Below are 24,685 nucleotides of genomic sequence, written 5' to 3' on the forward strand. Positions count from 1 at the left end.
GCCTTTTCTCCACTTTATTCTTCCTTTTTCCAGGCGTGTTCCCAGCTTTTGTGCTCTGCTGGAGAGGGAAAGGAAGAGCTTTGATGGGAATTGGGTGGAATTATCTGGACAGGGAGGTTCTTAGTGATTTATCACCCACCACTGGTGGTGGTGTGCTGCTCCCAAACACTTGAGTCGTGCTGGCACAGCTGGAACATGCCAGGAATCCCATTGCCCATGGGATTATTGGCTGTTGGATAATTGCTGCTTATTTGTAGCCCAAATCTCACTGGCTGCTGTGACCCCCATGGGAATTCTGCTGTGGCACTTCTGTGGGATGGAGGTGGGACTGTTCTCCGAACGCTTGCTCAGAAATCCAGGATAAATTCCTCAGGGAGGCTGGTTCATGCTGGCAGGGGAAGCCCTGAGGGAGATTCCCTGTTCTGGAAGCTTTTCCAGGCTGTCTGGAGCTGTGTCTGCTTGACAGTTCCCTTCCAGCCATGGGATAACTCATCCTTTAAACTCATCCAGGAGCTTCATCTTACCCAGGGGCGCTGGCCAGGAAGTTTTTTGGCATGGTGACCCCCATCCCACCCCCCAGGAGCCCAGCAGTGGCCATGGGGTGATCCAGGTGAGATCCAGAGATCCATAGACCCCCAGAATGGCTGCAAAGCAGGTAAAATATCCCTTGATCCGAGCTCTGGGACACAGGAATGGAACAAAGTGGAAGTGGGAGAAAGGAAGAACATCCACGCCGTGCGTATTCCTTTATTGTGTTTTCCTACAGTTAAATGAAGCTGGATGGGAGATCTCTGCAGGAAACAGGGAGAGGGTGGATACAGGGCTCATCTATGGATTATTTACAAACAGACAGAGCAAATGCAGCTCTAAGTAGCAGAATGAAAATCTTTCAAATAACCATTTCCTCTTTATCCAGCCCAGGAATGGGCTGGAGTTGGGATTCCCTTCCCCAGCCCCTCCTGCCTGAGAAATTCCCTCCATTTAGGGCCCAAAACAACCCCACAAACCCCTGATTTGTCCTGCCCAGGGGCTGAGGTTGGTTCCCAGGAGTGACTCGAAGGTAACACAGCCTCCACCTTCCCCAGAAATTCCATCCTGGATTCATCCAGCTTCGATCCAAGGGCAGGAATGGGCTGCAGAGGCAAGGGGGCCGTGTCTATCTACCTCCCAAATTCCCTCAATATTCCTATTCCTGCTGTGCTCTCTGGTGTCAAACCTCCTGTAAAACGCTGAGAACAGGGGTTCTTCCTTGGAAAAAAAGAGGAAATGGCCATGAAAGGGAGCAGGAAGTTGAGCTTCAGCCCCTTCCAGGTTTGGGTTTGGAAGGAGGCGGATTTGGGCAGGTCATAGAAAAAGTGGGAGCGAGTGACGTGTGGTGGGGGTTGGTTCTTCCTTTGGCTCTGCTCAGCAGAACGGTGAGATGGGAATGTTTTCTTCTTCTGGGAGGGAGGGAGAGAGAACAGGGAGTTAAACACACCCAGGGAAGTGCTTAGAGAAGCAATTTTATGGAAATAAGGGAGAAACTCAGGTAGGGTTCAGGGACATGTCACCTTATCCCTTTGCCTTCCTCCATGGTGATGAGGATGGAGCAACCCCTCCCTCCCCCCGCTCCAAGTGTCACCTTCTGATGCCTCCTGCCTGCAGGGAACCTGCTTGAGGGTTTTTTTTTTATTGTTTTGGTTTCTTTTTGTAGCTTTTTCCTGCTTTTTTTGTTAATATTCAAGGATAAGGGAAACACCAGAGGTTCCCTGAAAAGCAAAGTGCCAGAGTGAGTGGCTGGGAGCTGCTTGGAAAGGAGGGAGAGAGGATGGAGCTCCTGTTGCTGCTCAGAATTGCTGCAAGATTTAGGATGATAAATCCTAATTAGGGTGATAAACCCTAATTAAAGTTTTAGGATGAGCTAAAAGGCTGGGAGCAGCAGAGTGTGCCTTGGGATATTCCCATCCACTGAGGCTGGGTAGGTGGAATTGCAGCAGGAGAGAAATAAAATTATTCCCTTTAGCTCAGGTGGAGGATTTGGGAATCTGTATTCATCACTCCATGTGCAAGGGTGGGAAGTGTCTGTCTGAGCCCACCCTGCTGTGGGATGAGATTGAATCCCATGGGAGCTCAGCACAGGGATGTGACCATGGGCTAATGGGACCCCAGACTTCCCCCTTCCCACTGCTCCCAGTCCATCCTCTCCTTCCCCACTCCTAGGATTTCCAGGACTTGATGGCACAACCAGGGGGACCTACCACCCATGACCCCACAAAGCAGGATGGAGCCAGCTTTGATCATCCTTATTCCCCTCCCAGCCCTTTTTTGGGGGATGGAGCCAGTTCTGTTAATCCTCATCCTCATCCCCAGCTCTTTTTTTTGGGGTGGTGCCAATTCTGGTCATCCTTGTCTCCAGCCCCTTCCCCGGTCTTTTTTTTTTGAGGAGTTGGGGTGGGGGAGATGGAGCTGGCTCTGCTTTTCATCCCCTTCTCCTTTCCCCAGCCCTTTTTTTGGGGATTGCACTGGTTGTGATCATCCTTCTCCCCTACCCCAGCCCTTTCTTTTGGGGATGGAGCTGGTTCTGATCATGCCCCTTCTTTTCCTTCTTCCCCAGCCCTTTTTTGGGGATGGAGCCAACTCTGCTCTTCTTTCTCCCCTTCCAAGCTTTTTCTGGAACGGAACCAACTCTGATCAGCCTTACCCCTTCCCCAGCCCTTTTTCTGGGATGGATCTGCTCTTCCTCACCTCCCTCTCCTTCCCCAGTCTTTTCTGGGACAGAGACAGCTCTGATCATCCTCATCCCAGACCCCTTCCCCAGCCCTTTTTTCAGAGAAATCCTGTTCTGATCATCTTTATCCTCCTCCCCTTTTCCAGCCCTTTTTGGGATGGAGCAAATACTGATCATCCTCCTCTTCATCCCCCCTTCCCTTTTCCAGCCCTTTTTGGGATGGAGCCAATACTGATCATCCTCCTCTTCATCCCCCCTTCCCTTTTCCAGCCCTTTTTGGGATGGAGCCAATACTGATCATCCTCCTCTTCATCCCCCCTTCCCTTTTCCAGCCCTTTTTGGGATGGAGCTGGCTCTGCTCATTCCCCTCCCCTTCCCCAGCTCTTTGTCTAGGATGGAGCCTGTTCTGCCCTTCCTCATCCCCTTCCCCAGCCCTTTTTGGGATGGATCCAGCTCTGACCACCCTCCTGCCCTCTCCTATCTCCATTTTCTGCCTCCAGCCTCTCCCGTACCTGCTGGTGCTCAGAAGAGGCCGCAGTCCTTGAGGTTCTCTTTGATGATCACGTCTGTGACGGCGTCGAAGACGAACTTGACGTTCTGTGTGTCTGTGGCACAGGTCATGTGGCTGTAGATCTCCTTCACGTCCTTCCTCATGTTGAGATCCAGGAACTGGGTCTTGATGTAATTCCCTGCGTCCTCAAATGTGTTTGGACCTGTGGAGGGAGGGAATGCTTCCAAGCTGCTGCCATGAGGGCGGTGTTGGAGGAAAAGGGTGGAGTGCTGACCATGCATAGCACAGAACTCCTTTCTACCCCATTTCTGTTCTTCCAGATGCCCTCCTGAGGCCACATCCATCCTCTCCTCAGCTCCAGCCTCCCAGGATTTGACTCACCACCTCACAGAGCAGGATTGAGCTGCTTCTGCTCATCCTCATCTCCCTTCCCCAGCCTTTTTTTCAGTTCTCATCATCCTCATCTCCCTTCCCCAGCCCTATCTCAACATATCCCAAAATCAAGTTGCTGTGTCTTTGCTGGGACCCCACAACTCCCCAGCCCCTGGTTTGGGGGGGTCTCAAGGAGGAAGGTTAAGGCTGGGAAGGGTCCAGACTCACCGTCATACTCTGGGAAGCAGATGCTGAGATGGACTTTCTTGATCTTTTCCTCAAAAAGGTCCTTCTTGTTGAGGAAGAGGATGATGGAGGTGGCAGCAAAGAACTTGTGGTTGCATATACTGTTGAATAGGTGCAGGGATTCATGCATCCGGTTCTGCAGGGAAGCGGATCATCATGGATTGACACCCACTTTGGGCCACTGCAGCCCACCCCCAAGCCCCCATTCTCAAGAAAAGAGCTTTTCCCTGTTTGCCACAGCAGCAGCTGGTCCTGCTGCCTGCCCACCCAAAATCACAGAGAAATCCACGTGATGCTCAGGGTAGGAACTGGCTCCAGTCCCTCCTGGGATTGTCAGAAATGAATTGTGATTCCACTGAGCAAATTATCCATGGAAACCTTGCAGCCGGTGAGGAAGGTGCTCAGTGAGCACCATTCCAGTCATCAGGGGATGCTCCTGTTGGACCGTGCCTTCTGGCTGTTTTCCACAGCTTCAGGAAGGAGCTGAGAAAAGGAAAACTCGAGTTTCAGAGCAGATGTTGAGTTCTTAGTTTGCTGCTGGGTCATCCTGAGGGCATGAGGATCCATCTAGGCAGAGCCAAGTCCAATGGGGGGTTCTCTTGATATAAGGGGGATCCTCTGTCTTGGTGGGCAGCAGGTGGGTTCTCCAGGGTTGATGGTTTTCCTTCATCCAGCTTCCCATCACAGCAGCTTTTCTGTCTGCAGAGCACTGACTGCCCAAATCCTGCCCAGTCCTGCACTGGGTGAGCATTCCAGCCTCTCCAAGGGGCTCCCATGGGAAGGATGCTCCTGCACATGGCTGAGAAAAGGCTGCGAGCTCCTGCCTGGCCATGGCAGGGCCCAGGGATGGCAGATCTGACCCTGATCCAGCTTCAGAAGGTGTTTGGATCCCCAGGAGCAGCCATGGGACCTGGAGGAGATGCCAGGAAGAAACCGCTCCTGCTCTTCTTGTCTTCACCTTTTATCTCTTATCTCTTCAAAGAAAAACCCATTATGGAGCTTCTGTGTTCCTTCTCTCTGGATCTGTGCCCTCCGAGCTGCTTTCCCAGGGCTGGGCTGTCACTGGACACACTTTGGATCACCTCCTTGTGCCCCCACACTGGGAGGGTGGGAGCTGCCCCTCCTTATCCGCTCTGCTCACCAGGGAGGCACAGTGAAGCACGAGGTGCCTCAGGACAAGATTTTCCAGGTTCCAGGCTCTTCCTGCAGTTCCCTTTAGCTTTGCTCCAGCTAATTGGTTGTGTGGCCATTCTCTGGTGGCTCTCAGGTTCTGCTCAGGAGCACCTGGGGCTTTCCTCGTAGGCAGAGCCATGGATTCATGACCCACAGGAAGTGCAAACACCTTTACCGGGTGCAATTGGGTGGGAACCAGCTCCATCCCGCATCTCCCACACCTTTCCTGGGTCACCCAGAGCATCTGACAGTGCAGGGTGCTGTTCCTCCCTCCTCAGAGCTCCCCATTGCTCTCCCCCTCAGCCCCCAGTGCCTCCAGGACCCCGACCCACCACTTCATCGTCCTCCACCAGCACCATGTCATAGGCGCTCAGGGCCCCGCAGAAGATGATGCAGGTCACCCCCTCGAAGCAGTGGATCCACTTCTTCCGCTCCGAGCGCTGCCCTCCCACGTCGAACATCCTGGGGAGGGGACAAGGATGAGGGACACGCACACCTGGTCCTGACACCCCCCATGTGATGCTTCCAGTGCCACATCCTCGGGGAGGGGCAGGAATCGCTGTCTGTGGAAGGGCATTGTGCTCCCCTGAGTGTCAGGGTCATCCCAAAATCCCTCCCCACCATCAGGGCTGGGGGGAGCACGGAGGAGTGAGCATGGAGGTGGGGGAGGCTCCCACCCACCTGAAATTCAGGTCTTTGACAGAGAACTTGGTCTCGATGATCCCTGTGGTCTTCACTCGGGATCGCAACACATCCTGCTCGTTGGGGAGGTAGTTGGGGGCTGTGATCCTGTCCAGCTGGTTCAGGTAGCTGGGGGGACGGGAAGATATGTGACCTCTGCCAAGGGGCTGCCCACGTCTCCCCCTTCCCTCGGGTTTTTGAGGATGGTTGCAGGGCTGAGCTCTGCCAAACACTGCGACTCCAGGGCAGTGACATCCCTGGGGAGCTGAGGGACATCAAGGGGGGTGGGGCTGCAGGTCAGCAGCACTTTTGGGGTGGGGATGGCACTGGTGGGATGGATGATGACACCAGTGGGATGGAGGATGTAGGACAGCACCAATGGAATGGAGGACGGCAGCAGTGGGATAGCACTGAGGCATGGAGAAGGGCGCTGGTAGGATGGGGGATGACACTGCTGGGATGGAGAACAGTACTGGTGGGGTTGGGGAATGGTACTGGTGGGATGGGGGATGACACTGCTGGGATGGAGAACAGCCCTGGTGGGATTGGGGAATGGTACGGGTGGGATGGAGGATGACAGTGGTGGGGTGAAGAATGGCAGGCTCGGGCTATTCCCAGGAGCAGGGAGGAGATGGATTTTGCCAGGCTGGGCTGGAGCTGGCCATGAGCTGTCAGGGGGTCCCCAGGCTGGTCCCCGTTGTGCCCGCCATGTCCCCACTCACTACGCGGCGGAGTCGTTGAGCTGATACTCGGCAGCACGGTCAAAACACGCCTGAACCCCCCCGTCCTTCCACAGCTTCTTGATGCAGGAGACCAGCTCGGGGGGCATCGTGCCCTCCTCGATGGAGTCAGCCAGGTTGAAGAGCAGTCGGCCTTCATCCTGTGAGAGGGACTTCGTCACCAACCCCCTGGTGGCCCCTGTCCCCCCAAAGTGCCCTCAGGACTGGGGGGACAGCATGGGGCTGCTGTGGACCCTGGCTCTGGGGCTGCCCTGGCCCCACGCCATGGGGTCTGGGGGACAGGGACACCACCCCGACTGACCGCGCAGGCGGACTCGGCGTAGTCGATGCCCAGCGTAGACATGGCGCGGATGATGGCCAAGATGGACTGGAGGATGTTCCCGTAGATGATGGACTTGAACTCCATGCACTCCTCCTCCGTGTAACCGTCCTGGTGGATGATCCTGGCAGGCACAGTGGCCTCAGCCCCAAGCCAGGACATCCCCTCTGGGGTGGGAAGCACCACCCCACACTGGGAATCACAGGTGCCACCACCAGGTGACATGGAGGGGTGACTGGGAGCCCAGCCACCCCACGTCAAAGAGCTGGCGGCTCATCCTTGTGGCCTCCCCCTCCCCATCCTGCTCAGGCCATACTCACTTCATCTGCTTCACGATGGTGCTCTTCCCTGACTCTCCAGCCCCTGGAAAAGGGTGGGAGGGACACCTTAGTGCCCATCAGGGCCTGTTGCCACAGTGATGAGCACCCCATGGGGACCAAAGCCACTGTCCCCCACCCATCTCCTGCCTGGACACTCAGCCTGGCCTCCTCCCACCACTGCCGTCATCCCCACACTCCTGCCACCCCTTGCACCCTGTGTGGGACCACAGCTCGGAGACCCCCAGTGTGGTGGGACCCTCCTGGGTGCAGGTCCCCGGGTCCCACACCTCCCGCCACCGTGGGCAGTGCCCGCCGGTGCCTTTGGGGCCGTAAGCGGCTTAGGGCAGCACAGGAAGCTGCTTAGAATTAGGGTGTTAATCGCCTTGACCCCAGCCCCCCCACCTGGATAAGGCCCCACTGCTGGCCCCTGCCCCATGGAGTCACACCCCTGCCCCACAGGGTCACCCCCTAGCCCCATGGGGTGCAGAGGGACCCCCAAAGAACCATCTCCTCCTGCCTAGCACCCACCAGCAGGTTTTGGGGTGCTGGTGGCAGACACTCCCCAGGTTCTCACTGACCCCCCTGAGACGTGGTGCATCCTCGGTGGGACCCGGTGTCTTGGTCCCTTCCCCCATCCCCACATTGGTCCCTTCACTGCCACCCCCAAGAGCCGATGCCACATCCAACCCTTCCTGGGGTAACCCTGGGGACGTCCTGGTGGTGGTTCAACCTCTCCAGGCTGATGGTGGCTTGTCCAAGGGATACCAGAGGCGGGGCAGGGGGAGCCCAGGGGCTCACGGGTTCCCTGTCCCCCTCCCCGTGCCCATATCCCTCAGCCTCAATGGATGGGAACACAGGGACATCTCCAGGGCCATCCCCTCCAGCCTTACCAAGCAGCAGCAACTTGACCGTCTTGGCCTCCTTGTCTGCATCCTCCTGGAGCTTCTTCTCCAGCTCCTTGGACCTCTTGGCCATCTCCTTGTCCTCGGCACTGGCCCCGCTCCCCATGGCTTCGTCCTCCTCCTCCTCCAGTAACTCCACAAGCTCCTCTAGGTCCCCAGGCTTTTCCAGCTCTTCAAGGAGATAAAACGCACACCTCGGGGACGAGGTGGGCACTGGGGGTGAAAGAGAAATTCCAGAAAAGGCGAGCTAGGTACCCCGCACCCTGATGTTGGGGTGCCCCAAGCTGGCAGCACTCTTCGGTGGGTCCTCGCAGCTGGCTGCCCCCCGCTCTCTCCCTTAATTCCCCATGGATAACCTGATTTTTTTTGACCGTGGGATTTGGGGACTTTTTATCTCGCCATGTGACCCAGGAAATCCAATTAGCCCAAGATGGCAAAGATTAGGGCTCAGGGAGAAAAAAAAGGATGGAGCATCTCAGGGAGGTGGGCAGGGGGCTTTACATAAGGGGGCGGCATCAGCGTGACACCCCCTGCAGTGGGGACTGATCCCTGAGGTGACTTGGGAAGTGGGGACCATTTTGGGGGTCCCTCCTGTCTGTGGGCTGTCACCTCACTTCTGGGGGGCATTGAGGATGGGATCAGCCCCTGGTTGTGTACAGTGCCCCCCACCCCTGGGTGCTCCACAGCAGTGGCAGGGGACTGGGTGGGGACAGGGTGGTGGCAGGGGGGTGATGGCAGGGGAAGTGGCACTGGGGGATTCCTCCTGCAGGGAAAAGGGAGCTAATTACCCTTGGGGTGGGTAACGAGGCCCCTAATCCTGCCCCGCTGAGTGCCGCCCCCCGCTGCCTAAGCTCTTTAATGGGATCGTGGCTCAGCCTTCCTCCTCCTCCTCCTCCTCCTCCCAGCCCATCCCCCAGCCCAGCAGGTCCCCCCAAACCCTGGGGACAGGTGGGTGCCTCCCCCTTCCTCCTGCGAGGCTGCCTTTAGGTGGGCACCACAGGGGGAGACCCCGCCCCGGCGTGGCCTTTGGGACCCCCAAAAGTCCTGCAGGTCCCCGATGTTTGGGTGAAAGGTGTCCCTAAATCCCCGCGCTGCACGGCGCCACTGGGGGCTCCATGTCCCCCGCCGGTGTCCCCACGTCCCACCGTGCGCATATTCCCTGCCAGCGCCGTTGCTTGGGGACACTCTGTTCCCGCTGTCCCCGCGGACACAAAGCCCTTTCTGAGCCTCTAATGAACTCGGCGCTAATGAGGGGGGTCCAATTAAAATACCAGACACCACCCCTCCCTCCCCGCGGGCAGGGGACAGGCTGGGGGTCCCCACTGTCCCCCGTGGCTGTTGTGCCCTCCCAGCCTGGCACAGCCTGGCCCCGGTGGGTGGTGTCACCTCGCTGTCCCTTCACCCCTGGACAAGGGGTGGGGGGCACAGAGGGGGGGTGGGTGACATTCCCTCCCTCTAACAGCGGCTAAAAATACCCCCCTGCGGCGGTGGCAGCTTAGGGGACACTCGGGGCGCTCGGAGGGGACACAGCCCGACAGCCACAGAGCCACCCGGCACCGGGAGCCCCGGCCCAGGTAGGGACACGCGGAGACCGGGGCGATGGCAGAGGTGACAGCCCCGCAGCTGGGTGGCCCCCAGTTTGGCTGGGGGGTGAGCTGGGGGACTTGGGGGGCAGGGGCTCCTTGGGGACATTCCTGGGGGGCTCAGGGCAGCCCCAGCAGGGTGTGAGCCGGGGAGTGCTGCAGGAGTGCGAGTCCTTAGTCCTTCTTTTGGGGTGCGGTACCATATCTGGGTGGGGGGGGGAATGCCCCATTTTTGGGGGGTATTGGATGATTTCGGAGGTACCCGGTGCCTTTGGGAGGGTACGGTCTGTGCTGGGGTGCAGCGCCAGCCTTGGGGAGGGGGCTGCCCATCCCGGGGGTGACACTGCCCCTGGGGGGGGTGGGGTGCACAGAGATTCCCACTGGGATGGAGAAGAACGACACTCTGTCTTTTTGGGGAGCAGTGCCTGTTCGGGGGTGGGCAGGGGATTGGTTACCCTGCTTTGGAAGCATCGCTGTCACTTTGGGGGGGTCTCACCCCATCTCTCGCGGGGGTGCGATGCCCGCTTTGGGGGGACGCTAGGGCTGAACCCGGGGGTAACGAGTGTCCCCGAGGGGGGCGTGGGGCCGTGCCGGGGGTCCCACAGAGGTACAGAGCTGCCGGCGGTGGCTCTCCGGGCCGGGGGGTTACACGGGGGTGTCACAGCCGACCCCACACGGCTACAGAGCGCTCCTCGGGGGGTGTCACGTTCCTCCGTGGGGGGACAGGGCTGTCCGTGAGTGGGGCCACGGCTGGCCCAGGGCTGTCCCAGCCCCATCCCGGGTCTTGCCCCCCCCTCTCCCACCCTCCAGCGCCGCAGCCACCTCCTTCCTCCTCCTCCTCCTCGCCACATCCTCCGCCCGCCCCATCCTCTTCCTCGTCCCGGTTTCCGGCCGGGCCCCGCCGGGGACTTTGGTCCATTCCCGGGTTCCTGCATCAATCATCAACCAGGGGAGGGAGCGGCCGCTGCGGCCCCGCCGCCGTAAGAGTCCCCCGGGCGCCCCTCGTCACCCCCCGCCCCATCACCACCATCACCACCATCACCACCATCACCACCATCACCACCATCACCGCCAGCATCAGCCCCTCCGCTCCTCCCCGGCCCCCCCGGAGCCGCCATGTCCTCTGTCCCCCCGGCCAAGTGTCCCTTCAAGAAGCGGGGTAGCCTGCAGACCCCCAGCCCCGCAGGTGAGACCCCCCCCCAAAACTCCCCGCACCCCGCAGCCCACGGGGACACGCAGCCCACGGGGACACGCCGGTCCCGCCCGGCGCGGGGGGCGCGGGGCAGCGAGCCGGGGGGATCAGTGTGGGTGGGGGGGATGCTCGGAGGGGTTTCGGTGGCGGGGAGCCAGCACCGTGTCTCGGTGGCACCGGGAGGGTGGCAGGGGGACCCTGCGTGTCCCCTCCCGCCGGCGCCTCGGTGGCGCAGTGAGAGCGGAGGAAGAGGAGGGGGAGGAAGGAGGGGGAGCGCCGGGGGATGTGGGGGGCGGACCCGGTTTGGAGGGGGCAGGGGGCTCCGCGGGGGCGATCGCGGGTGGCGCGGGGTGGCACTGGGTGGGCAAGGTGGCACTGTGCGGTTGGCACTGTTGGGAGAGGGTCTCAGCGTGTCGCTCACACGTGGGTGGCACACGTGTTCCAGGTGGATGGCAAATGGTGCTGGTGGCGGTGATATCACCGGGGTGAGGTGGCACTTCGGGCTTGTCACCTGGCTGGTGTTTCTGGCGGGTCTAGGGATGTCACCGGGGCTGCTCCTGGCTCTGGTGACCCATATTTGTCCTGGGTGGGTGGCACAGGGTGCCTGGATGGTGGCACGAGGTGGCACTTTGGGGTTGTCATCTGTCTGGCACCCGTGTTGGGGACAGTCTCGGAGTGCCACCAGGGCTGCCACCTGTCACATGTGGGCAGCATAGGATGTGTCCCAGGGGCACAGGACACCCTGGGTGACACCCGGGGGCACGGCCAGCACATCCCACTGACACCAGTGCCATCCCTGCCTTGGGTGACAACAGCCCAGCCCCCGCCAATTCCCAGTGGGGTGGAGGCTCAAACTCGGGGCTCAGGAGACCGGGACCTCCTGCCCAGGCTGTGCTGGGTGGAGGGGCCCTTACTGGTGGACCCAGTTTAACCAGCAGGACCTGATTTCCAGTGCCCCCCAGGCAGGTGTGTGGTGGGTTTGGGGTCGCAGAGGAGGGTGTTGGCATTGGGGTGGCACTGGGCACCCCCAGCCCGATGGCCCCAGTGCTGATGGGAGCAGGGGGGCAATGGGACGTGTTTGGGGGGGACGATGTCACCTCCCCTCCCCCTGTGATGGAAAGGATGGGATGGGGGGCAGGGAGGCAGCACTGGCAGAGGGAGTGGACCCCAGAGTTGTGCCCCCCATGCCATGGGGGTCCTGCAGCCTGGCCCTGAGCCCCTCATTCACTGTTGGCATCGTACAGCCCCCCCAGTGGAGCCAGCAGCCCTCCCAGGGGGATTAGAGAGGGGGGGTCCCTCTTGCCCTTGAGCTGCCTCAGTTTCCCCATCATCCCCATTGGGAAGAACATCCCAGTTCCATGCTGGGGAGGGGGAGCTGTGGAGGGGCTGATTAACCCCTTCCAGCCCAGCTGATGTTGTCCCACTCCCTGCAGAGCTGCGGGGGGGGCCAGGGGCCCGACCCCTGCAGTCAGCCTGGTCCCTGCCCGGGACCCCCCATTCCCTGAAGCATTTCCCAGTGGATCTGCGCACTTCCATGGATGGCAAATACAAGGAGATCGCTGAGGTGAGTCTGGGGCACCAAGTTTGCCAAGTCTGGGGGGGTGAGCGTATGTTGGGGGAGTGGGGGGGGGGGTTCTCCCTTCCATCCTTCCCACTCCTATCCTCCCCAAACCCTCCTCCCTTCCTACTTCTTCAGCTCTGAGTGTGGAAATCCTTGTGAGTGTGAGCCTTTCTCTGCCAGCCCAGGGGTTGAGGCTGCACCCGGCTCATGGCAGGGCTGCTCTGGGCTGAGCTCACAGCAGGGCTCAGCTCACAGCAGGGCTCAGCTCACGGCAGGGCTGCTCTGGGCTGCTCTGGGCTCAGCTCACAGCTGGGCTGTTCTGGGCTGCTCTGGGCTGCTCTGGGCTCAGCTCACAGCCGGGCTCAGCTCACGGCAGGGCTGCTCTGGCTCTGGGCAGGAGCTGTTTTGCCGCTCGCTGGCCGAGAACGAGATGCGCACGGCTCCGTACGAGTTCCCTGAGGAGAGCCCCATCGAGCAGCTGGAGGAGCGGCGCCAGCGCCTGGAGCGCCAGATCAGCCAGGACGTCAAGTAAGCCTGGGGGGTTCCCCCGTAGCGCCCCAAATCCCTGGAAGGGAGTCCTGCATGGGGCCAGGCCACCTCCCCGCCCCAGGAGGCTGTCTCTGTGCCAGCTCTGTGTGCCCTCTCCCGTGGGTGTCGCACTTGGTGTCCCCTTTGCAGTGAGTTTTTGGCTGGTTTCTGTCTGGTTGCTGTTGTTTTGGCATTAACGGGGTGTTTTCTCTCCCCGGCCCCCCCATTTCTCTCCCCCTCGTCCCCCCGGCTGTCCCCCCCTTCCACCGCCGCCTCCTTGTCCCCAGACTTGAGCCCGACATTTTGCTCAGAGCCAAACAGGACTTCCTGAAAATTGACAGTGCTGCGGACTTACAGTGAGTGTCCGGCTCGGTGTCACCGGCCGGGGCCACGGGGGGGATCGGGGACCCGCCTGGCCCCGCTCTGACCAGCACACCCAAGCACGGAGCCAGGAGGTCCCTCCCAGCCGCTCTTACTGACACTGAATGCACCTGGGGAGGGGGGTTGGGTGAGCTGGGGGTCCCAGCTCTGCTGCTGGCACAGGACCCCTGTCCTGGCCCTGCTTCCCCTGGATGGGGGGTCTGACTGTGTGTCCCCCTCCCTCCTGTCTCCGCTTGGGAGCTGTCTCTGTCGTGAGTTTTTTTGTTCTTTGTGCCCTTTCTCCCCCCCCCACCTTTCATTGTGCTCATCAGGGCTGAGGGATGTGTTTTGGGAAGGGGGACAATGCCACCACCAAAGAGGACACGGGTGGCACGGCTGCCACAACGTCATGGTGGCATCCCTGGGGACAGCGTCACCACCCAGCCACCCCCAGGGCTGGACACAGTCCCTGGCGTGGGGCTCGTGCTGCTGTTGGCATACACGGGAATGGGGCAGACCTGTCATTGTCCCACTGGCCACGTCTGTCCCCACAGGCTCTTCAAGGAGCAGAATGACAGCCTGGTGGACCATGTCCCCAAGGAGCGGGAGGCACTGCTGGAGCGAGAATTCCAGCGGGTCACCATCTCTGGGGAGGAGAAATGTGGGGTGAGCCTCCCCCTGACCCCCTGGAACCCAGGCAAGGGTCTCCAGGCTGCCAACCCCAGCTTTGGGGGTGGTTTTTTGTTTGGTGTCCCCTCTCCAGGTGCCCTTCACCGACCTGCTGGACGCGGCCAAGAGCGTGGTGAAGGCGCTGTTTGTGCGGGAGAAGTACATGGGGCTGTCGCTCCAGAGCTTCTGCAAGACCACGGCTCGCTACCTGCAGGAGCTCTCCGAGAAGCCCCTGGAGACCCGTGGCTACGAGGAGGTGCCTGAGACCCCCGTGGCTGCTGGTGAGCACGCTGGGGGGGGTCTCAGTGCTGAGCTGGGGTGCTGCAGGAGCTTTTGGGGTGATGTTGGGTGTCTCCTGACTGCAGATGTCCCCGTGCACCCCCCGTTTGCTGAGCAGCACCCCTATGAGAAGTGCGATCCCCAGAACATGCCGGCGGACCTGGGCTTCGGGCTGAAGATGGTGGATGGTGTCGTGCACGTCTACACCAAGCAGGACATCACTGACAAGTGAGTTTTGTGAGAGGGAGGGTCCTGCTCATTGGGGTGATGGGTTTTTTGGGGGGGCTGTCTGACTCCCACATGTGTCCCCCACCAGGAGCACAGAGCTGGACCTGCCGTACCCCGACCTGCAGGAGTTTATCGCCGACATGAATTTCCTCATGGCTTTGATCATCAACGGGCCCATGTAAGGGAAGGTCCCACAGGAGGGTCCCTCCCTGGGGGGGATCTCATGATGGGGGTGTGGCAGGACCCCAGGGACACCCCAAGGACATGGCAGTGACTCTGGGACATGGTGCTGGTGCCTCTCCCACGTCTGCTCTCACCTGTGTCCAAGAGTCCACCTTCTTATATCTGTGGGGGCACCAGCCTTTTGGGGCTGGATGTTCTTCCTCACCCCCAAACTGAGCTGCTCTTCTCTGTTTTGGGCAGCAAATCCTTCTGCTACCGCCGGCTGCAGTACCTGAGCAACAAGTTCCAGATGCACGTGCTGCTCAATGAGATGAAGGAGTTGGCGGCCCAGAAGAAGGTGCCTCACCGCGACTTCTACAACATCCGCAAGGTACCTGTGGGTCCCGAGCTAGTCCTGCATCCAGGGGGTTCCTGGCTTGACTGGGGAGCTCTTGCAGGGTCTCAGGGCTGAGCATCCCCTCACTGGTGCAGGTGGACACCCACATCCATGCCTCGTCCTGCATGAACCAGAAGCATCTCTTGCGCTTCATCAAGCGGGCAATGAAGAAGCACCTGGATGAAATTGTCCATGTGGAGAAGGGGAAGGAGCAGACGCTCAAGGAGGTGTTTGAGACGATGAACCTCACAGCCTACGACCTGAGTGTGGACACGCTGGATGTCCATGCGGTATGGGAGGCTCCCAAACCCTGGGGATGAGCGGAGCCCCCAGCCCATCCTTGGCTGGGGCACAGGATCTTCTCCAGGGGGTTTTCCGGGGCAGGGAGCTTGGTGGGGGCTGTGGATGGGGGATGAGGACTCTCAGGTCACACCTGTCCCACGTCCAGGACCGGAACACCTTCCACCGCTTCGACAAGTTCAACGCCAAGTACAACCCCATCGGGGAGTCCATCCTGCGGGAGATCTTCATCAAGACAGACAACCGCGTCTCGGGGAAGTACTTTGCCCACATCATCAAGGTGGGCCACCTCCCCTCCTCGTGGTGGTGGTGCTGCAACCCATGTCCCCTCCCCGGTGGCCAAGCAGTGACAGTTGTCACTTGTCCCTTCCCGCCAGGAGGTGATGGCAGACCTGGAGGAGAGCAAGTACCAGAACGCGGAGCTGCGTCTCTCCATCTACGGCCGCTCCCGGGACGAGTGGGACAAGCTGGCCCGCTGGGCCGTCAGCCACCGCGTCCACTCCAACAACGTCCGCTGGCTCGTGCAAGTGCCCCGGCTCTTGTGAGTCAAGGGGGGCAGGAACCCCTCATCTGGGCTGGGGAGATGCAGGCCGCCCCACTGGGGGGAAGGCCAGCTCTGAGTGGGGTCCATCCCCTGCAGTGATATCTACCGGACAAAGAAGCAGTTGGCCAACTTCCAGGAGATGCTGGAGAACATCTTCCTGCCGCTCTACGAGGCCACGATCCACCCTGCCCAGCACCCAGAGCTGCACCTCTTCCTGGAGCACGTGAGTGCTGCTCCTGGGGACACCCAAACCCAGCGGCAGCGAGGGGTGGCATCCCACCCTGGGGCTGTCTCTCCTGCAGGTGGATGGCTTCGACAGCGTGGATGATGAATCCAAACCAGAGCATCACATCTTCAACCTGGATAGCCCTTTACCGGGCAACTGGGTGGAGGAGGACAACCCGCCCTACTCCTACTACCTGTACTACATGTACGCCAACATGACGGTGCTCAACCACCTCCGGCGGTAAGGACGGGCCTGGCCCGGAGCCCACGACCCCGGGAGGTTCTGGGGAGGTCAGAGGGTGGTGCTGACATCAAACACCCGCTGCAGGAAGAGGGGCTTCCACACCTTTGTCCTGCGCCCGCACTGTGGTGAGGCCGGTCCCATCCACCACCTCGTGTCGGGGTTCATGGTGTCAGAGAACATCTCCCACGGGTTGTTGCTGCGCAAGGTGAGTGGGGACGGGGTGCCTGGGGGGGCTGGGGGTGTGGTGGGACCCCCCCTTACCCTGCTGTGCCCCACAGGCCCCTGTGCTGCAGTACCTGTACTACCTGGCGCAGATTGGCATTGCCATGTCCCCGCTGAGCAACAACAGCCTCTTCCTGAGCTACCACCGCAACCCCCTGCCCGAGTACCTCTCGCGGGGGCTCATGGTCTCCCTCTCCACCGACGACCCCCTCCAGTTCCACTTCACCAAGGTGAGCACTGGGGGGGCACCAGCCAGTGACCCCAGGAGGGGCTGTGGGGTGATGGGATGATGTGGGGTGGTGTAGGAATCCAAGGATTCCCTCCAGCTGCCCTAAAAAGCCTAAGACCCTAGCAAGAAGTCAAGAACCCCCCCCTATACAGAGCCCCGAGAGACACTGTCTCTAATCTCTGTCCATAAAAAAACAGTTTTCATCTTACAAAATAAATTACAAGCTCTAAGTGTTTAATATAAGTAATAATTAAGTATAACACAAGTACAAAAGTAAAATTTTAAGATTCTAAATTAAGAGTTCAAAAGAGACAAGATAAAAGAAATTAAGTGTATCTTATCCTTTTTCTTCTTCTTCATGTCCTCCATGTTTCACTATAGTATTAACATTTTTCTATTAGTTTAAGCTAAAGACACACTGTTCAATGTAAATAATAAATATTAGCACATTATTATAAATATAACACACATAGTTTCTAATATGTAATATTTATAACATCCCACTAAAAGGCAAAGCCCCACACGCTGCCCTGCAAAGCAAACCTACAGTAGGGCAGCAAAACATATTATAAATAAACAAACATAAACAACTTTAAAAACCAACACAAACAAATCATAACTTCTTCTTTAGCAACAAAGCAAAAAAACAACAACTTTTTACAATCTCAAAATCACCAATACCTCAAATTGCAGCAGGGTGGGGCTGGTGGTGCCGGGTGAGGTGGGGCCGTTGGCAGCAGTGATGGGTTCTGCAGGTGCTGATGGTGTGGAGGGGTGGGAGGAGGTGGGGAGCCCGTCCTGTGCTGCCGGAGGGGTGTGTGGCAGGAGCTGAGGCGTGTCCGTCCCCAGGAGCCGCTGATGGAGGAGTACAGCATCGCCACCCAGGTGTGGAAGCTCAGCTCCTGCGACATGTGTGAGCTGGCCCGCAACAGCGTCCTTATGAGCGGCTTCTCCCACAAGGTGAGGCCCATTCCCTCATTCCCAATTCTGCAGGTTGCCTATTCCTAATTCTCGTTTGCCCCCATTCTCCAATTCTCCCATTCATTTTCCCAACCCCCTTCCCAATTCCCATTTGCCTCCATTCCTCCATTCCCATCCCTAACGCCCACATTCGCTCATTCTGGCTCCCAATTCCCCCATTCCCAATTCCCATTCACACCCAGTTTCCCATTCCCAATTCCCCCATTCCCAATTCCCCCATTCCCACCCAGTTGCCCATTCCCACTCCCAGTTCCCCCATTCTCAATTCCCATTCACACCCAGTTGCCCATTCCCAATTCCCATTCACACCCAGTTGCCCATTCCCAATTCCCATTCACACCCAGTTTCCCATTCCCAATTCCCCCATTCCCAATTCCCCCATTCCCACCCAGTTGCCCATTCCTACTCCCAATTCCCCCATTCCCAATTCCCATTCCCACCCATTCCCAATTCCCATTTACACCCACTTGCCCATTCCCATTCTCCATTCCCCCATTCCCAATTCCCCCATTCCCACCCAGTTGCCCATTCCCACTCCCAGTTCCCCCATTCTCAATTCCCATTCACACCCAGTTGCCCATTTCCAATTCCCATTCACACCCAGTTGCCCATTCCCACCCAGTTGCCCATTCCCATTCCCCATTCCCCCATTCCCAATTCCCATTTACACGCAGTTGCCCATTCCCATTCCCAATTCCCATTCCCACCCAGCCCATTCCCACCCAGTTGCCCATTCCTACTCCCAATTCCCCCATTCCCACCCAGCCCATTCCCATTCCCACCCAGTTTCCCATTCCCATTCCCCATTCCTCCATTCCCAATTTCCATTCCCACCCAGCCCATTCCCACCCAGTTGCCCATTCCCACTCCCAGTTCCCACACTCCCACCCAGTTTCCCATTCCCCCATTCCCAATTCCCATTCCCACCCAGTTGCCCATTCCCCATTCCCAATTCCCCCATTCCCAATTCCCAATTCCCACCCAGTTTCCCATTCCCAATTCCCCCATTCCCAATTCCCAATTTCCATTCACACCCAGCCCATTCCCACCCAGTTGCCCATTCCCATTCCCAATTCCCCCATTCCCACCCAGCCCATTCCCAATTCCCATTCACAACCAGTTGCCCATTCCCACTCCCAGTTCCCCTATTCCCAATTCCCATTCCCACCCAGTTGCCCATTCCCATTCCCCATTCCCCATTCCCAATTCCCATTCCCACCCAGTTGCCCATTCCTACTCCCAATTCCCCCATTCCCACCCAGCCCATTCCCAATTCCCATTCCCACCCAGTTGCCCATTCCCACTCCCAGTTCCCCCATTCCCAATTCCCATTTACACGTAGTTGCCCATTCCCATTCCCAGTTCCCCCATTCCCAGTTGCCCATTCCCACTCCCAGTTCCCCCATGCCCAATTCCCATTCCTACTCCCAGTTCCCCATTCCCAATTCCCATTCCCCCCCAGTTGCCCATTCCCACCCCCAGTTCCCCCATTCCCAATTCCCATTCCCACCCAGCCCATTCCCAATTCCCATTCACACCCAGTTGCCCATTCCCCATTCCCAATTCCCCCATTCCCAATTCCCAATTCCCATTCCCACCCAGTTGCCCATTCCCACTCCCCATTCCCCCATTCCCAGTTCCCCCATTCCCAATTCCGATTCCCACCCAGTTGCCCATTCCCACTCCCAGTTCCCCCATTCCCACCCAGCCCATTCCCAATTCCCATTCCCAATTCCCATTCCCACCCCCAGTTCCCCCATTCCCAATTCCCATTCCCACCCCCAGTTCCCCCATTCCCAATTCCCATTCCCATTCCCCCTCCACGTGCGCCGGGAGCACCGGGGGGTGCCGGGCAGCCGCGGGACCCTCTCCCACCTGCCGCAGGTGAAGAGCTACTGGCTGGGTCCCAACTACCTGAAGGAGGGTCCGGAGGGGAACGACATCCGCCGGACCAACGTCCCCGACATCCGCGTCAGCTACCGCTTCGAGACGCTGTGCCAGGAGCTGACGCTCATCACGCAGGCGGTGCAGAGCGCTGAGCTGGAGCCCATCCAGGAGGAGGACGTGCTCACCATCTCCCTGGGCACCCACTGACCCCCAGCTCCCCCCGAGCCCTCCAGGGCTCCGCGCCGTCCCCCCTCCCGCTACCTCCTGCCCTGGGAAGGGGCCGCTCCTGCTGCTGTCCTGGTGCCGCTGCAGGGCATGGAGTTTGTCGAGTCCTCTCCGTTTCATCTTGGTTTGGTCATTTTATGGGTGGCTTTTTTTGTCTTTTTCTGTTGTTTTTAACTGGTGGCTCCTTGCTGGCTTGGGCCCTGCTGGGCTTGATGGCACGAGGAGGTGACACAGGGGAGGGCACAGCCAGGGGTTCCTGGATTTACCTCCCAAGCTGAGGACGCAGTGACAAGTCCTGGGTGCTGCTGTGGTGACAGTGTGGGAGACCCAGCCCAGCCCCACTGGGTCCTGATGCTCTTTAGCCCTGGTGCCCTCTCAGCCTCTTCTTCCACCCTGTGGGGACAACCAAAGGAACCCAGACCTGAGGTCTCTGCTGTCGGTGGGGACGCAGCGGCCCAGAGGACAGGGGGATGGTGCCTGCTGGGGGATGCTCCCTCCTCATCACCACAGGGAGGAAGGCAAGGGGTGGGATGGAGAATGTTGCATCCCACCGCCTCAGGGACGAAGGGAAAGGGGACCAGGTGACGAGTGTCCCTGTCCCCAGCACTCCCAGGAGATGTTTGTTTGTGGCTTCTCCCATCCCGGTGGGGCAGTACCCCTCTATCCCTGCAGTCTCCCATCCCAGTGCTGCTGTCTGCATCTGGAGCCGGCATTCCCGGGAAAACCTAATGGCGACTAGAAAAACAACACCAAGTTCTGAGAAAAAAAAACCTAGCCAAGCATGAAAAATAAAAGTATTTAAGTAAAACACTGGCACTGAAAGTGAGGGGAGGGAGGGAGCGCAGCCCCAGAGGGAAACTGAGGCACAGAAGGGGGTTGTGTGTCGCCTCACGGTTTGGGTTTGGGGGTCCCCAGGTGATGGGGGGCGGATTCCGAGCGGCAGTGGCAGCACCAGCGCTGGCAGGATGCCCTGGCACCCTGCCCATGGCGCTGGCGCCAGGGGGAGGGCACAGGGTTGGGTCCTGCCCCAGTCCGCCCCAGTCCGTCCCAGTCCGCCCCAGTCCGTGTTCTCTCAGAGCCGCAGCCGCGTGTCGCCATGGTGGTCACACTGGGGTACTGGGACATCCGTGGGGTGAGTGGGACCGAGGGGTGCCAGGGGCACGCTGGGGACGGGGGTGGGCGCGGGTTTGGGGGTGCTGGGGGGTGCCAGGGTGTGGGGGAGAGGTCCGGGGGGTTTTGGGGTGCCAAAAGCGGCTGCTGTGCCCGCAGCTGGCCCACGCCATCCGCCTGCTGCTGGAGTACACGGACACGCCCTACCAGGAGCGCCAGTACCGGCCTGGCCCAGGTGAGGGGGGCAAGGGGGTGTCACCCCAAATTCCGCCACCCCCCGCCCCTCGTTCCTGCCCTGTCAGAAAGGGGGCGACGCCCCCACTTCGCGGCGTGTCCCGCCGCCCCCACCCCCTCCTGCCAGCTCGGGGGTCACCTTTGTCCCCCCCATCCCCCCCCCCAATAAAAGGGACCTTGACCCCTCTCGGGGACAACGTTCTCCCTTATCTGTCCCGGAGGGGTCACGGCTGTCCCGGGCAAGGGGGGGGACACCCCCAGTGCCCGCACCCCCCCATTGCTGTGGGTGCCACGAGTGGGGCAGGGGCTTGGGGGAGCCCCCCCCAAATCTCTCTGCCCCCCCAGCCCCTGACTATGACCGGAGCGACTGGACCAACGAGAAGGAGAAACTGGGGCTCGACTTCCCCAACGTAGGTGATGGGGGGGGTGGGAGGGGGTGGGGGTGGGGGTCTCCGGGCTGAGCCCACCCCGGCACCCGCAGCTCCCGTACCTCATCGACGGCCCCACCAAGCTGACCCAGAGCAACGCCATCCTGCGCTACATCGCCCGCAAGCACAACATGTGTGAGTGGGGGTCCCCGCGCCCGGGTGGGGGGGTGGGGGGTTCCCCGGGGTTTTTTGGGGGGTGAGTTGACACCTCCCCACCCCGCAGGCGGCGAGACGGAGGAGGAGAAGCAGCGCGTGGATCTCCTGGAAAACCAGCTGATGGATCTGAGGATGAGTTTCGCTCGGCTCTGCTACAGCCCCGACTTTGTGAGTGCCCCCGGGGGGGACACGGGGGGACGGATCCCCCCCAGCCCCGGGGCTGTCCCCCCACCAGCAGCTCGGGGCACATCCCCCAGCTGGCTGCAGCCAGGGGGTGATGCCCCGGGGTTCTGGGGGTTCTGGGGGGAGCAGCACCCCCAAACTGTGCCCTCCCCGCCGTGCAGGAGAAGCTGAAGCCCGCGTACCTGGAGCAGCTGCCCCAGAAGCTGCAGGAGCTGTCGCGGTTCCTGGGCTCCCGGCCCTGGTTCGCAGGGCAGAAGGTACGTGGGGGACTCTGGGGGGTTTTGGGGAGTCTCTGTGGTGTCTGACCCCCCCCTGCCCCTCCCCCAGATCACCTTCGTGGACTTTCTGGCGTACGATGTGCTGGACCAGCAGCGCATGTTCGTGCCCGAGTGTCCCGAGCTGAAGGGGAACCTGGCCCGGTTCCTGCAGCGCTTCGAGGTGGGCAGGGCAGGGACGGGCACAGCCCGGGGCCACCGCCCTGTCCCGGCCCCATCTGACAGCCGCTGTCCCCACCCGCCACCCCCCTGTGCCCGTCCCTGACACCTCAGTGTCCCTGTCCCATCCCAACCCTCATCCTTAAATCCCCGGAGTTTCTGTCTCCATCCCCATTCCTGCCACCCCCGGGACCCCATCCCTGACCCCTGGTGTCCCAATCCCTGTCCCTGATGCCCCAGTGACCCCATCACTGACATCCCAGTGTCCCCATCTCATTCCTGGCACCCCAATGTCCCTGTCCCAATTCCTGACTCCCCAGGGTCCATCTCTGTCCCCATCCCTGACCCTGTGGTGTTCCCATCCCTGTCCTCAACACCCTGATGTCCCTGTCCCCATCCCAGTGACCCCATCCCTGTCCCCAACACCCCGGTGTCCCTGTCCCCATCCCAGTCATCCCAGTGACCCCATCCCTGTCCCCAACACTCCAGTGTCCCTGTCCCCATCCCAGTGACCCCATCCCTGTCCCCAACACCCCAGTGTCCCTGTCCCCATCCCAGTGACCCCATCCCTGTCCCCAACATCCTGATGTCCCCATCCCAGTCATCCCAGTGACCCCATCCCTGTCCCCAACACCCCGGTGACCCTGTCCCCATTCCAGTCATCCCACCCTGTCCTCAACACCCCGGTGTCCTTGTCCCCATCCCAGTGACCCCATCCCTGTCCCCAACACCCCGGTGACCCTGTCCCCATTCCAGTCATCCCACCCTGTCCTCAACACCCCGGTGTCCTTGTCCCCATCCCAGTGACCCCATCCCTGTCCCAAACACCCTGATGTCCCTGTCCCCATCTCAGACATCCCTGTCCCCCAACACCCCGGTGTCCCTGTCCCCATCCCAGTGACCCCATACCTGTCCTAAACACCCTGATGTCTCTGTCCCCATCCCAGTCATCCCAGTGTCCCTATCCCTGTCCCCACCACCCTGATGTCCCTGTCCCCATTCCAGTCATCCCAGTGACCCCATCCCTGTCCCCAACACCCCAGTGTCGCTGTCCCCATCCCAGTGACCCCAACCCTGTCCCAAACACCCTGGTGTCCCTGTCCCCATCTCAGACATCCCTGTCCCCAACACCCCGGTGTCCCTGTCCCCATTCCAGATATCCCATTGTCCCCATCCCAGTCATCCCAGTATCCCTATCCCTGTCCCCAACATCCCGGTGTCCCTGTCCCCATCCCTGTGACCCCATCCCTGTCCCCAACACCCCGGTGTCCCCGTCCCCATCTCAGACACCCCAGTGGCCCCACCACTGTCCCCGTGGTGTCCCCATTGTCCCCACGTGTCCCTGTCCCCCAGGCCCTGGACAAGATCTCTGCCTACATGAGCTCGGGGCGCTTCATGAAAACCCCGATTTTCTGGCGCCTGGCGAAGTGGTGCAACACCAAGGAGTGAGGGGCTGACCCCCCCTCCCCCAAATCCCCCCAGAACTCCCCAATAAAGCACGGGGGGCTCCCCCTTGTCTGTGCTGTGTGGGGGGCACTGAGCTGCCGAGGCACTGCGGTGGGAGCCCCTCATTTGTGGGGTAACCCCTGGGGGATGTTGGGCCCTCCTGGATCCCGGGATGGGGGGAGCCACTCCCCCCTGCATCCCCCGGATCAGGGGGACCCCCGTGGGCGCTGTGGGGACCGAGGTGGGGTCCCTATCCCCCCCAGGATGGTGAGACCCCCCTGCAGCTGAGGGGATTGAAAGGGGGGACCCCAGTGAAGCTTGAGGGGGTGTCACAGACGTGATATCCTTGCAGGATAAGGGGGTCCCCAAGGAGTTTGGGGGGTTGCAAGATTCCCCCAGGAAAAGGGGGAACCCATGGAATTTAAGGGGCTGCAGAGCCCCGGAAGAAGGGCACCCCGTGGAGTTTGGGGGTTTGCAGTGCCCCAGAATCAAATGGTCCCGTGGGGGTGGATGGGGAGTGTCACACAACCCCTAGGATAGGGGGACCCCATGGAATTTAGGGGGTGGCAGAGCCACGGGGATGGGGGGGTCAGAGAACCCCCTGTTAAGGGGGACCCCCCACAGAACTTGGGGTGGCCGCAGACCCCCAGGATAAGGGGGTGGTCACCCCATGGACTTTGGGGTGGTCACAGAGCCCTCACGACAAGGGGGTTCCCATGGGGATGGGAGGGATGCAGAACTCCTGGGATTTGGGGAGCCCCACGGGGTTTGGGGGATGGTGGAGTCCCTGGCATAAGGGGGTTCCATGGGGATGGGGGGGACCACAGAAACCTCTGCTAAGGGGGACCCCCGGGGCGAGGAGAACCCCCGGGATGAGGGAGACCCCCGGGATGAGGGGGACTCCCAG

The 24,685-nt window shown here is 60.3% G+C and overlaps 3 protein-coding genes across 5 annotated transcripts; 2 read left to right on the forward strand and 1 right to left on the reverse strand.

The window, feature by feature from the left end:
- Window positions 1-3,219: 3,219 nt before the first annotated feature.
- GNAT2 (G protein subunit alpha transducin 2) lies at window positions 3,220-10,500 on the reverse strand. Its single transcript, XM_002197747.7, has 9 exons — window positions 10,377-10,500; window positions 7,960-8,184; window positions 7,070-7,112; window positions 6,732-6,873; window positions 6,413-6,570; window positions 5,691-5,819; window positions 5,342-5,471; window positions 3,819-3,972; window positions 3,220-3,420 (listed from the first exon to the last, which is right to left on the reverse strand). Exons 1-9 carry the CDS (start codon window positions 10,471-10,473, stop codon window positions 3,230-3,232), a joined length of 1,269 nt encoding a protein of 422 aa, XP_002197783.2. The 5' UTR covers window positions 10,474-10,500; the 3' UTR covers window positions 3,220-3,229.
- AMPD2 (adenosine monophosphate deaminase 2) lies at window positions 10,418-20,595 on the forward strand. Of its 3 annotated transcripts, none has more exons than XM_030255786.4 (18): window positions 10,418-10,534; window positions 12,180-12,310; window positions 12,705-12,835; window positions 13,123-13,191; window positions 13,750-13,861; window positions 13,959-14,145; window positions 14,230-14,371; window positions 14,460-14,549; window positions 14,795-14,924; window positions 15,026-15,220; window positions 15,379-15,510; window positions 15,608-15,771; window positions 15,871-15,997; window positions 16,077-16,240; window positions 16,328-16,448; window positions 16,522-16,695; window positions 17,544-17,654; window positions 19,560-20,595. In XM_030255786.4, exons 2-18 carry the CDS (start codon window positions 12,281-12,283, stop codon window positions 19,767-19,769), a joined length of 2,289 nt encoding a protein of 762 aa, XP_030111646.1. In that variant the 5' UTR covers window positions 10,418-10,534; window positions 12,180-12,280; the 3' UTR covers window positions 19,770-20,595. The 3 variants fall into 3 exon arrangements, with proteins under 3 accessions (XP_030111646.1, XP_030111643.1, XP_030111641.1); XM_030255781.4 differs by having other exon boundaries at window positions 10,437-10,740; XM_030255783.4 differs by lacking the exon at window positions 13,123-13,191 and having other exon boundaries at window positions 10,429-10,740.
- A 203-nt stretch (window positions 20,596-20,798) lies between these two features.
- Window positions 20,799-23,855, forward strand: LOC115490593 (glutathione S-transferase 2). The gene is made up of 8 exons (XM_030255807.4): window positions 20,799-20,919; window positions 21,057-21,132; window positions 21,477-21,541; window positions 21,613-21,694; window positions 21,783-21,883; window positions 22,060-22,155; window positions 22,226-22,336; window positions 23,686-23,855. Exons 1-8 carry the CDS (start codon window positions 20,884-20,886, stop codon window positions 23,779-23,781), a joined length of 663 nt encoding a protein of 220 aa, XP_030111667.4. The 5' UTR covers window positions 20,799-20,883; the 3' UTR covers window positions 23,782-23,855.
- The last annotated feature ends 830 nt before the right edge of the window (window positions 23,856-24,685 follow it).

Source organism: Taeniopygia guttata, chromosome 26, assembly GCF_048771995.1.
Source record: "Taeniopygia guttata chromosome 26, bTaeGut7.mat, whole genome shotgun sequence".
Taxonomy (NCBI): Eukaryota; Metazoa; Chordata; class Aves; order Passeriformes; family Estrildidae; genus Taeniopygia; species Taeniopygia guttata.

What these genes read in the sequence shown, in the direction of transcription:
- GNAT2 (XM_002197747.7), bottom strand. Translation starts at nt 10,473, where the DNA reads ATGGACCAAAGTCCCCGGCGGGGCCCGGCCGGAAACCGGGACGAGGAA. An exon ending in GGAGGAGGAGGAGGAAGGAG is followed by an intron (nt 8,185 to 10,376) that starts GTGGCTGCGGCG and finishes TTTCACCCCCAG; the next exon opens with TGCCCACCTCGTCCCCGAGG. An exon ending in GGTCAAGTTGCTGCTGCTTG is followed by an intron (nt 7,113 to 7,959) that starts GTAAGGCTGGAG and finishes ACCCTTTTCCAG; the next exon opens with GGGCTGGAGAGTCAGGGAAG.
- AMPD2 (XM_030255781.4), top strand. Translation starts at nt 10,671, where the DNA reads ATGTCCTCTGTCCCCCCGGCCAAGTGTCCCTTCAAGAAGCGGGGTAGC. An exon ending in CTGGGGAGGAGAAATGTGGG is followed by an intron (nt 13,862 to 13,958) that starts GTGAGCCTCCCC and finishes TCCCCTCTCCAG; the next exon opens with GTGCCCTTCACCGACCTGCT. An exon ending in AAGCAGGACATCACTGACAA is followed by an intron (nt 14,372 to 14,459) that starts GTGAGTTTTGTG and finishes GTCCCCCACCAG; the next exon opens with GAGCACAGAGCTGGACCTGC.
- LOC115490593 (XM_030255807.4), top strand. Translation starts at nt 20,884, where the DNA reads ATGGTGGTCACACTGGGGTACTGGGACATCCGTGGG. An exon ending in TGGGGCTCGACTTCCCCAAC is followed by an intron (nt 21,542 to 21,612) that starts GTAGGTGATGGG and finishes CGGCACCCGCAG; the next exon opens with CTCCCGTACCTCATCGACGG. An exon ending in CCTGGTTCGCAGGGCAGAAG is followed by an intron (nt 22,156 to 22,225) that starts GTACGTGGGGGA and finishes CCCCTCCCCCAG; the next exon opens with ATCACCTTCGTGGACTTTCT.